The 12,114-nt window shown below is 40.0% G+C and overlaps 1 protein-coding gene across 2 annotated transcripts; it reads left to right on the plus strand.

The window, feature by feature from the left end:
• The first annotated feature begins 336 nt into the window (after nt 1-336).
• Nucleotides 337-2,211, plus strand: UBQLN2 (ubiquilin 2). 2 transcript variants are annotated; one of them, XM_065900728.1, is made up of 3 exons: nt 337-1,578; nt 1,645-1,771; nt 1,868-2,211. In XM_065900728.1, exons 1-3 carry the CDS (start codon nt 337-339, stop codon nt 2,209-2,211), a joined length of 1,713 nt encoding a protein of 570 aa, XP_065756800.1. The 2 variants fall into 2 exon arrangements, with proteins under 2 accessions (XP_065756800.1, XP_065756799.1); XM_065900727.1 differs by having other exon boundaries at nt 337-1,771.
• The last annotated feature ends 9,903 nt before the right edge of the window (nt 2,212-12,114 follow it).

Below are 12,114 nucleotides of genomic sequence, written 5' to 3' on the forward strand. Positions count from 1 at the left end.
AACTGGGGGAAGGGAAGGGGCGGGGAGGAGCGGGCGGAGCAGCTGCGCGAGCTGCTGGGAGACCGCGCGGTGGGATCACACGGCGGCGGCGGCGGCGGCGGCGGCCCAGAGACCTGAGCGGCGAGACCTCGGTCCGCGGCCTACTCGGAGCCCTCTCTCCACCGGAGGACCAGGGATCCGCAGTCTTCAACACAGAGGTACCGTGCTCCGCGCTCCCCGCCCAGCCCGGCCCAGCCTGCTGCGGCGGTGCCTCCTTCCTTCCTTCTTCCCTCGCTCTCTCTCTCGCCCGCCCGCCCGCCCGCGCCTTCCCTGTCTGCCTGCGTCACTGCGGCCGCCATGGCTGAGAACGGCGAGAGCAGCGGCCCCCCGCGCCCCTCCCGCGGCTCTGCTGCGGCCCAAGGCCCTGCCTCTGCCCCGGCGGAGCCCAAAATTATCAAAGTCACTGTGAAGACCCCCAAAGAGAAAGAGGAGTTCGCAGTGCCCGAGAACAGCTCAGTCCAGCAGTTTAAGGAAGCGATTTCGAAACGCTTCAAATCCCAAACGGATCAGCTAGTGCTGATTTTTGCCGGAAAAATCTTAAAAGATCAAGATACCTTGATTCAGCATGGCATCCATGATGGACTGACTGTTCATCTTGTCATCAAAAGCCAGAACCGACCTCAGGGCCAGTCCACCCAGCCTAGTAATGCCGCGGGAACTAATACTACCACCGCGTCGACTCCCAGGAGTAACTCCACACCTATTTCCACAAATAGCAACCCGTTTGGGTTGGGGAGCCTGGGAGGACTTGCAGGCCTTAGCAGCCTGGGCTTGAGCTCGACCAACTTCTCTGAGCTCCAGAACCAGATGCAGCAGCAGCTCCTGTCCAGCCCTGAGATGATGATCCAAATCATGGAAAATCCCTTTGTTCAGAGCATGCTTTCGAATCCTGATCTGATGAGGCAGCTCATTATGGCCAATCCACAGATGCAACAATTGATTCAGAGAAACCCAGAAATCAGTCACCTGCTCAACAACCCAGATATAATGAGGCAGACCCTCGAAATCGCCAGGAATCCAGCTATGATGCAAGAAATGATGAGAAATCAAGACCTGGCTCTCAGCAATCTTGAAAGCATCCCAGGTGGCTACAATGCTTTACGGCGCATGTACACTGACATTCAAGAACCCATGCTAAATGCCGCACAAGAGCAGTTTGGGGGTAATCCGTTTGCCTCGGTGGGGAGCAGTTCCTCCTCTGGGGAAGGTACGCAGCCTTCCCGCACAGAAAATCGCGATCCACTACCCAATCCGTGGGCGCCACCACCGGCTACCCAGAGTTCTGCGACCACCAGCACAACAACGAGCAGTGGCAGTGGATCTGGCACTAGCTCTAGCAGTGCTACGGGGAACACAGTGGCTGCAGCTAATTATGTTGCCAGCATCTTCAGCACCCCAGGAATGCAGAGCTTGCTGCAACAGATAACTGAAAACCCCCAGCTGATCCAGAATATGCTGTCTGCACCCTATATGAGAAGCATGATGCAGTCGCTGACCCAGAATCCAGATTTGGCTGCACAGATGATGCTGAATAGCCCTGTGTTTACTGCAAATCCTCAGCTGCAGGAGCAGATGCGTCCACAGCTCCCTGCTTTCCTGCAGCAGATGCAGAATCCAGACACACTCTCAGCCATGTCAAACCCAAGAGCAATGCAGGCTTTAATGCAGATCCAGCAGGGGCTACAGACATTAGCCACTGAAGCACCGGGCCTCATTCCAAGCTTCACTCCAGGTGTGGGGGTGGGGGTGCTGGGAACAGCTATAGGCCCTGTAGGCCCAGTCACACCCATAGGCCCCATTGGCCCCATAGTCCCGTTTACTCCCATAGGCCCCATTGGACCCATAGGGCCCACTGGCCCTGCAGGTCCCCCTGGCTCCACTGGCTCAGGCACCCCCCCTGGGCCCCCTGTATCTAGCTCTGCACCCAGTGAAACTACGAGCCCAACATCGGAATCTGGACCCAACCAGCAGTTCATTCAGCAAATGGTGCAGGCTCTGGCTGGAGCAAATCCTCCACAGCTGCCGAATCCAGAAGTCAGATTTCAACAACAACTGGAACAGCTCAACGCAATGGGGTTCTTAAACCGGGAAGCAAACTTGCAGGCTCTAATAGCAACAGGAGGCGACATCAATGCAGCCATTGAGAGGCTGCTGGGTTCCCAGCCATCATAATTACATTTCTGTACCTTGAAAAAATGTATCTTATTTTTGATAATGGCTCTTAAATCTTTAAACACACATAATTGTACTTTACTTTCACTTTGATTCTTTTAAATCTGTCTAGTTATAAATTTAATATGCATTTTAAGGTGGAGTCCTTTCCTCCCTCTTTGTTTCCTCCCTCCCTCCCTTCCCTCCTCCCTCCTTCCCTTACCTCCTCCCTCCCTCCCTCCCTCCTCCCTCCCTCCTCCCTCCCTCCCTCCCTCCCTCCCTCCCTCCCTCCCTCCCTTCCTTCCTTCCTTCCTTCCTTTCTTCCTTCCTTCCTTCCTTCCTTCCTTCTCTGTTTTGAATGGTGGGAATCAATGCCGTTTCACTCAAAGGTGTTGCATGCAAACACTTCTGCTTTTATTGTGATTTTTGGAAACAGGTATCAACCTTTACAGTTGGGTGAACAAGTTTTGTCCTACAGATGTCCAATTTATTTGCATTTTAAACATTATCCTATGATAGTAATTAAATGTAGAATGAAAATATTAAAAACATAAATTAATTGAAGCTCTCTAATTTGTGGTACAATATTGCTTATTGTGACTTTGGCATGTATTTTTGCTAGCAAAATGCTGTAAGATTTATACCATTTTATCTTTTTTGCTATGTTTATACACAGTACAGTAAGCACAATTGGAACTGTACATCTAGAAATATTACAACAGAATCTCTGAGCAGAATATGTATAACCAAAATGAGAAAGGATATAAGAAATATTTCTGGAGCTCGGTATATCTCACAATTTTGTAGAATCTTACAGCATCTTTGATAAACTTCTCAGTGGAAATGTTGGCTAGGCAAGTTCAGTTAAAATATAGTAGAAATGTTTATCCTGGTATCTCTACGTATACATTTAATTGTACAGAAAACTTACAGTGTGACATTGTGTCAACATTTGCAAATTGATTGTATATGATCTTAATCTTAGTGCAGCCTGAAGGATCAGTATAGTAATGCCAGGAAAGTGCTTTTTTTAAGACTTCCTTCTCAGCTTCTCCCATAAAGAGACCCTAATACGCATTTTGATTTGTAATTGGAAATGTAACTTTCACTGAAAATGTCATGTGACGTTTGCATTACTTTTAACTGCTGTGTATAAAGGAAACTGTATCTTTTGACTCTTATCAGTTATTTCTCTTGTGCACAGGGAAAAATGCATTAAAAATGACTAAAAAAATAAAAAAATTTAAAATGGATACATCTTTTCCTTTTTGCCTTCTGGCCCTAGGATCATGTTTAGAAGGATTGCCAACCCCAAGATTATATAAATCTTATCCTGTATTTCTCTAATTTTGATGGTTTTGTTTTTTTAAAAAAAGTTCCTTTGCCCTGTCTGGAATTATTTTGATATATAGATTTAGGTATTCTAACTTTTTTTTCCCCCCCAAAGGGTAGACAGTTGTTACCTGGTTTTTATCTCATTGTCCTCATGCCCCCCTCCATTTGAAATGTCATACATATATATACTTTATTCTGTGTTTGAATTCTCTTTAGTACCACTGAACATTGTAGCCCCAGTACACCAGCCTGTAGTTATTGAGTTAGAAATGACTTCATATCTCTTAGGGCAAGTCCTCCTTTTGATCTTTTTTATTTTTCACAATTTTCTAATGATTCCGACGTGTTGATTTTACCAGATAAACTTTACAGTTATTAGACTTCCCTCCCCCCCAAAAAAAAATAAATTGGGAATTTGATTAGAATTGTCTTAAATTGATACGATAGTGAGAATTACAGTGCTCTCCAGAAACATGATATATTGCCTCATTTTTAAAAAGCTTTTACATCCTTCAAGAGTTTTATTTATTTAAGTCCCGTATAATTTGTAATAAATGTATTCCTAGGTAATACAGATATATGGGAAACAATACTGCAATTGGGAGCTCTTATTCAGTGTGTTACCTGTGTGGTCATTTTTGCTATATAGGGGAAGAATGTATTTTCATAGATTAATTTTAAGTTGGCAGTTTACTGGAATCTATTAAATTCAGAGACATTCAGTTGATCCTTTTGAGTTTTTCCTGGTAAGCAATCATATCAATGATAAGTTATAATGATAGGTTATTTTCAAAATTTATAACATAGTTCTGATGGCATGGGTTAAACAATTCCAGAATAGTGCTAAAGAGGAAAAGTGGCAATGGCATTCTTGTCTTGTTTCTCATTTTAACCAGACTATGTTTGCTGCAGCAATTCTAAATTGCATTTTTGAAAAACCATTCCTCTGGGAGATGGTCAAATAAGTTTGCAAAATGCTGTATACTATAGCCCCTCTTGGAGAGTCATTAGGCAGTAAATTTTGACTAGTATTATGTTGTTTAAAGGAGTATGTTCTTTAAAAGAGTAAAAACTATTTAATCTTATCTAACTCAGCATTTCCTAAACTTATTTGAGTAAAGAACAACTTTTTTCCCTTTTAAACACCCTAATAACATTTGGCATATCAATGTTCCTCAGAACATCAAGTTAGGAAATTGTGATTTATTATTTCACTGCTGTATGTTGCTTGGGTGTTCACAATAATTACAGTAGCAAAGTCTGCCATAATTAAGAATTTTTATGACAAGGATTTTATAGGCAATCAATATAAAAATTAGCCAGTAACATAGAAAATAGCAAGAAATCAATAGCTATAGGAAAAACTGGATGTTTTCTGAGGCCTGGCTCAGACAATTTAACAGGTAAATTTCTTTCAGGCATTCAAGGAACAGAGAATTCCTTAATTACCCTTGCCAAATGTTTCTCTACCTTTTAATACATTTTGTTTTCTCCCTGAAAAGGTCCAAGTCTTTAATTTATTAATTCTATTTTTTGGGTTGTATTTTTGCTTTCCAGTTAATTAATTTTTGTTTATAACTTTACCCTTTTAAAAAATTTTTAAAGCTGTTCATCTCTTACATGATACAATTTCCTCTTATTATCTTGCAAGTTCTTTTCATAGGCTCTGTTTTTGTTTTGGGTTTTATCTACTGTTAATTCACAATTTATCCATTTATTCATCGTTGAATAAGAAGGGCATATCCTAACCTGCTATCTCTCTCCCTCCAATAAGAGTGGGGTAATTCTTTTATGCTTTCACTGTTTACTTGGTTGTCGTCCCCTCTCTAAGCTTACACTAGATGGCTAGATGGTGTAAGTTTATATTACTAGCTCTGTGAGCCAGCAAGATGAGGTAGTGGGGAGGGAGCTAGGGCCAGGGGCAATCCCAGCAGGAGATGTTCTCCTCAAGTTGGCTTTCTTCATTTGCTCTTTTGGCCTCTACTTCAGGTATGTGATATCATATTATACTCGCCACTTGTGTGTGGCCACTGTGTGTGTGGGTTGGATATAAAACATTGAAATAAATCCTCCTGGTTTATTAATGAGGACTCATATCAGGTTGAGACCATCATGTTTATTGAGACCATGGTCAGAGACACTGAGCTTGCCTTCTGAGAAGGGGCAGCCTGCTCCAAAGTCTGTTGATGTGCAATGTCAAAATAGCAACAAACGGAGTAATTCCTGTCAGGGCCTAGCCCAGGGATTTGGGTTAAGGTATCAGGAGAGCCCTTTGGCCTGTGTTTCATGTTCACAAAACTCAAATTCAGAATTTTAACATTATTCTGAAATGAATTGATTACTCCAGCCATACAGCTAGACTGAGCTGATTGAAAATGTTCATAATACAGCTTAATTTAGTAAATGTAAACTTTTAAAACTATGTGGCAATTTCGATATTTCCAATTTGTATTATTTTATTTAAAAAATGTATTGGGAGGCTTAGATGAAGAATGTTACTCAGGCTTACCTCAATTTATGAGAGGTTCTCATCCCAGTCTTTTTCACTGCCTGCTCCCACCTTCAGTCCTTGCTCCTTTAAGCTAGATGGTATTAGTGCTTTTCTGCCAGGATTTTCTTGATTTGTCAACATATCACAGAACTTCAGATTGGCGATATCTTTCAATATGGCCCCATCAGCATCATGTCTTACAGAAATTCCTTGACAATTCTAATGCCCTCATTGTTTGTACAGGTTTTGCTCAATTTTTGTTTCCCTGTGGTCATTTCTATTGATTTGTAGGAGGAAGGACAAAAATTGGGGACCTTTTCCAATGCTACCATCTTCCCAGAAGTCTGTTAGGAAACTTAGGGGAAAAACAATTTTCTAAAACTAGAAAGGAGAAAAATGATTTGGATTATGATTTCAGATATCAGACTGTAGCCACCCAAAGAGCAACTTCATCAGGTGGTGTACATTCTTACCAAGGCTTTAGACATTTTGATAATGGGTAAGCACCATTGGCAAAAGGTATTCTAAACCAGCAAACTCCAAAGGTTGGGTAAGCCACTCTCAAATAAGAAATTGTTTGTCCTGACATACATAGGCAACATTATTTATCAAATGGATATGTATTGAAGCATATGGCTAGCTAGCTTCAGCTGTACTGAGGTATCTAAACACAGATTTGGGTTCCCTAAGTACTATCAAAATTCAACTTCAGAACTTCTTAGCCCAATGTGTAGATTAGCAAATTTAAGGTAATTTCAGGAAAGATGCTTTAATTTATTATTAGAAGAATAGTTGATGAGCATGAAAGAAAAAAGACATGATTACTCAGCTCTAGCTTGGATTTCACAATATTGTTTCTGTTAGATTGGGATGATAATAATAGCTAATGTATTCATGGTTATGTTCAATTTTCATAGCAACCCTATATGGTAGTACTACTATTATCTTCCCCAGTTTACAGATAAGGAAATAAACTAACAGTTTAATTTTCTGGGGTCACACTGCTATTAAGTGACAGAGTCAAAATTTGAACCCAATTCTGAGATTCCGGAGTGCGTGCTTAACCAATTCATTCTTCTGCTTCCCCCTGAATCTATTAAACTATACTGGTCTATTTATAATAGAGATTTTTATAATAAATTATGTACTAACTTGCCTCCTGGGTGTTGTTGTGGAGATACATTAGCTGTTGTTAAATGAATGCATCTCTGCTGCTGTTCACACTGGTGCAGCTCCCATAAAAATGCATATGTGAGAATCAGCTTTGTCATAATCAAAACTGCAATTTGGTGGTTTGGCTTTCTGACTTTTGAGTTATGGCGAATATTTGAAACTGTTCTTCAGTACATCTGTCCTCAGTGTCCTAATACATACGGTATGCCTCCAAATTGGCAATCACATGGGCCACTTGTGCTTCAGCTGCTCTGGAGGATGCCTGCATTTTGTTGAGCTGCCTCCCAGAGACCTCAGAAGGCAATAAACATTGTGTACCTCACCATGGTATTTGGCAGTTTCTCAAAATGCCCTTAAGAATAAAATTGGAGTAACATGAGCTAGATAATAACAGGCCAGTAGATGGGTTAGTAAGTTGAATTGACAGTGTCAAATGATGTGTCAATATAAACAAGTGGTTTCTAACCTCGGTTCTGTCTCATTGAAATTATTTTTCAGTAACTAGTATGAAAATATAAAATAGCTTGCCCATCCCATGGCAAATAGTATAGCATTAGAAGGCAGAATAAATGCACTGGATGTCACTAACAAGATCCAAAAGTCCTTAGTAGATCGAAGAAAAGCTATAGCCAAATCTAGCAGGATTAAATTGAATAGGATAAAATGTAAAGTCTTGTATCAAAAATTCAGTTACTAAAGGAAAGGGGTTATGTGGCTTAAAAATAGCATTTGTGAAAAAGACTCAGTGATTTTAATTTACTATAAGTTTAACATGAGCCCACCATGTGAGATTATAGTGCACACGGGTGTAATGAAGTCTTAGGCTCTATTAATAGAGGCATGGTGTCCAGCACAGAGAAGTCCTTCATAATGTTTTTTTCTTTTCTTGATCATTTATGTTGAGAGATTTGGATCATTTCAGAGCACCACAATTAAGATGGACACAGACAACCTGGAAAGTGACCAAGATGGTAACTCATTTACAAATAGACACAGAACAATTATTTAAAGGATCAAGAATGTTTTAGTCTAAAGACTGGGTGTTGTGGATTTTTTTTTTTTAATAATTGAGGGCCTTGTCAGATAGAAGAGGCGTAACATTTACTTGGGTAGTTTCAGAGGGCAAATCAATTTAAATTTTACAAGAAGTCAGAATTTTGGCTTACTCTTAGGAACTTTATAGCAATAAATTGAAGATACCCTTGTCACTGGAGCTGTTTAAACGGAAGCCCATTAGACAGAAATATTCAAGAATGAATTAGAAGACCTTCAAGATTCCTTCCAAAGCTAATATTCTCCCAAATGGACTTTTCAGCTTCTCACCGAAGTTTCAAGGGCTGCGGTCAAAGTTGTTCCAGAATGAAGACATGTTACAAACTTCTGCATTTCTTACCTTAATAAATAGCAAATCAGAAGTAGACTGCCACCTTTGTTGACATAACGTCTAGATAAACTCATTGTTTTATTTCATGATGCTACACATGGGAAAAGGACTCAAACAAGATCTTAAACTGAATGTCAGAAAGTGCTGAGAGCTTGGGAGGAGGAAATAGGAGCAGATGCCTGAGGTCAAAGGACTCTAGTTTGAGAATGAAGGTTACAGTGCTATTCTGACCTCCTGTTTCTCTTGATAATATTCTCCTCCCCCTGGCATTCACCATGGTGATGTGAGGAAGCTGAAACTAAGAGTGGTATGTAAGATGTAAGGATATAGCAGTGTGTGTGTGTGTGTGTGTGTGTGTGTGTGTGTGTGTGTGTGTGAATGTCCATATATATATAACATCTAATGGAAAACCTGAACAAACTTTTTGGCTGACCCAATATATACATATATGTATATATGTACATATATATATATATATATATATATATATATATATAATTCCGTACATAATTCTTTACTTAGGGTGATCCTTTTGGAGCAACAAAAAAGTTAGTACTGTGCTTTACATGATACCTTGGGTTTCATTACATCAAATAAATGACCTTAATATTTTTGAGTCATTATGCTTTGTATTCCTTATAAGTTACCCTAGGACTCCAAAGGGTTTGGAAAAGAGCATCTTGGTACTGGGTACAGGCTGAAACATATTAGTTTCCTTATTTGAGGAATGTAAATCGAACCTCAAATGTGTGTGTGTGTAAGACTTTGTTTTGACAGCTAAATATAGGTCCCCTCCACATACACTTATACTAATGAACTACCCTGATATATTCCCCATGTAGATGTTTGCCTTCTCCATGAGCCTTCACCTGGATTAACCACATATTATGTGACCAGAGGCTATAGGAAAATTGTCTTGGCTTTCTTGCTTTACTCAAACCCCTGCTTCCATTTTTGGATGTATTCGTATATCTAGATGGCTTTAGGCAGTTTGACTTATTTTTATTTTTTTAATATCTTTATTGGAGTATAATTGCTTAACATTGATGTGTTAGTTTCTGCTGTATAACAAAGTGAGTTAGTTTCTGCTGTATAACAAAGTGAATCAGGTATATGTATACATATATCCTCATATCTCCTCCCTCTTGCACCTCCCTCCCACCCGCCCTATCCCATCCCTCTAGGTGGACAGAAAGCACCGAGATGATCTCCCTGTGCTATGTGGGTGCTTCCCACTAGCTATCAATTTCACATTTAGTAGTGTATATATGTCAATGCTTCTCTCTCACTTCATCCCAGCTTACCCTTCAACCTCCACGTGTCCTCAAGTACATTTTCTACGTCTGTGTCTTTATTCCTAACCTTCCCCTAGGTTCCTCAGAACCATATTTTTTTCAGATTCCATATATATGTGTTAGCATACGTATTTGTTTTTCTGTTTCTGACTTACTGCACTCTGTATGACAGATCCTGAGTCCATCCACCTCACTACAAATAACGTAATTTCATTTTTTATGGCTGAGTAATATTCCATTGTATATATGTGCCACATCTTCTTTATCCATTCATCTGTTGATGGACACCTAGGTTGCTTCAAAGTCCTGGCTAATGTAAACAGAGCTACAATGAACACTGTGGTACATGACTCTATTTGAATTACGATTTTCTCAAGGTATATATGCCCACTAGTGGGATTGCTGGGTCGTATGGTACTTCTATTTTTGGATTTTAAGGAAACTCCATACTGTTCTCCATAGTGGCTGTATCAATTTACATTCCTACCAACAGTGCAAGAGGGTTCCCTTTTCTCCACACCCTCTCCAGCATTTGTTGTTTGTAGATTTTCTTATGATGCCCATTCTAACTGGTGTGAGGTGATACCTCATTGTAGTTTTGATTTGCATTTCTCTGATAATTAGTGATGTTGAGCAGCTTGTCATGTGCTTCTTGGCCATCTGTATGTCTTATTTGGAGAAATGTCTATTTAGGTATTCTGCCCATTTTTGGATTGGGTTCTCTGTTTTTCTTAATATTGAGCTGCATGAGCTGTTCATATATTTTGGAGATTAATCCTTTCTCAGTTGCTTCATTTAAAAATATTTTCTTCCATTCTGAGGTCTGTGTTTTGGTCTTGTTTATGGTTTCCTTTGTTGTGCAAGAGGTTTGAAGTTTCATTAGGTCCCATTTGTTTATTTCTGTTTTTACTTCCATTTCTCTAGGAGGTGGGTCAAAAAGGATCTTGATATGATTTGTGTCATACAGTGTTCTTCCTGTGTTTTCCTCTAAGAGTTTTATAGTGTCTGGCCTTAATTTGAGGTCTTTAATCCATTTGGAGTTTATTTTTCTGCATTGTGTTAGGGAGTGTTCTAATTTCATTCTTTTACATGTAGCTATCCAGTTCTCCCAGCACAACTTATTGAAGAGGCTGTCTTTTCTCCATTGTGTATTTTTGCCTTTTTTATCAAAGGTAAGGTGACCATATGTGCGTGGGTTTTTCTCTGGGCTTTCTATCCTGTTCCATTGATCTATTCTGTTTTTGTGACAGTACCATACTATCTTTTTTTTTTAAACGTCTTTATTGGAGTATAATTGCATTACAATGGTGTGTTAGTTTCTGCTTCATAAGAAAGTGAATCAGTTATACATATACATATGTTCCCATATCTCTTCCCTCTTGCATCTCCCTCCCTGCCACCCTCCCTATCCCACACCTCTAGGTGGTCACAAAGCACCGAGCTGATCTCCCTGTACTATGCGGCTGCTTCCCACCACCTATCTTATTTTATGTTTGGTAGTGTATATATGTCCATGCCACTCTCTCACTTTGTCACAGCTTACCCTTCCCCCTCTCCATATCTTCAAGTCCATTCTCTAGTAGGTCTGTGTCTTTATTTCGGTCTTACCCCTAGGATTTTCATGACTTTTTTTTTCCTACATTCCATATATATGTGTTAGCATATGGTATTTGTTTTTCTCTTTCTGACTTACTTCACTCTGTATGACAGGCTATAGGTCCATCTGCCTCACTACAAATAACTCAATTTCGTTTCTTTTTATGGCTGAGTAACATTACATTGTATATATGTGCCACATCTTCTTTTTCCATCCATCTGTTGATGAACACTTAGTTTGCTTCCATCTCCTGGCTATTGTAAATAGAGCTGCAATGAACAGTTTGATACATGACTCTTTTTGAATTATGGTTTTCTCAGGGTATATGCCCAGTAGTGAGATTACTGGGTTGTATGGTAATTCTATTTTTAGCTTTTTAAGGAACCTCCGTACTGTTCTCCATAGTGGGGGTTCAGTTTGCATTCCCACCAGCCATGCAAGAGTGTTCCCTTTTCTCCACGCCCTGTCCAGCATTTATTGTTTCTAGATATTTTGATGATGGCCATTCTGACTGGTGTGAGATGTTATCTCATTGTAGTTTTGATTTGCATTTCCCTAACGATTAATGATGTTGAGGATTCCTTCATGTGTTTGTTGGCAGTCTGTATATCTTCTTTGGAGAAATGTCTATTTAGGTCATCTGCCCATT

Source organism: Phocoena phocoena, chromosome X (assembly GCF_963924675.1).
Source record: "Phocoena phocoena chromosome X, mPhoPho1.1, whole genome shotgun sequence".
Lineage (NCBI taxonomy): Eukaryota > Metazoa > Chordata > Mammalia > Artiodactyla > Phocoenidae > Phocoena > Phocoena phocoena.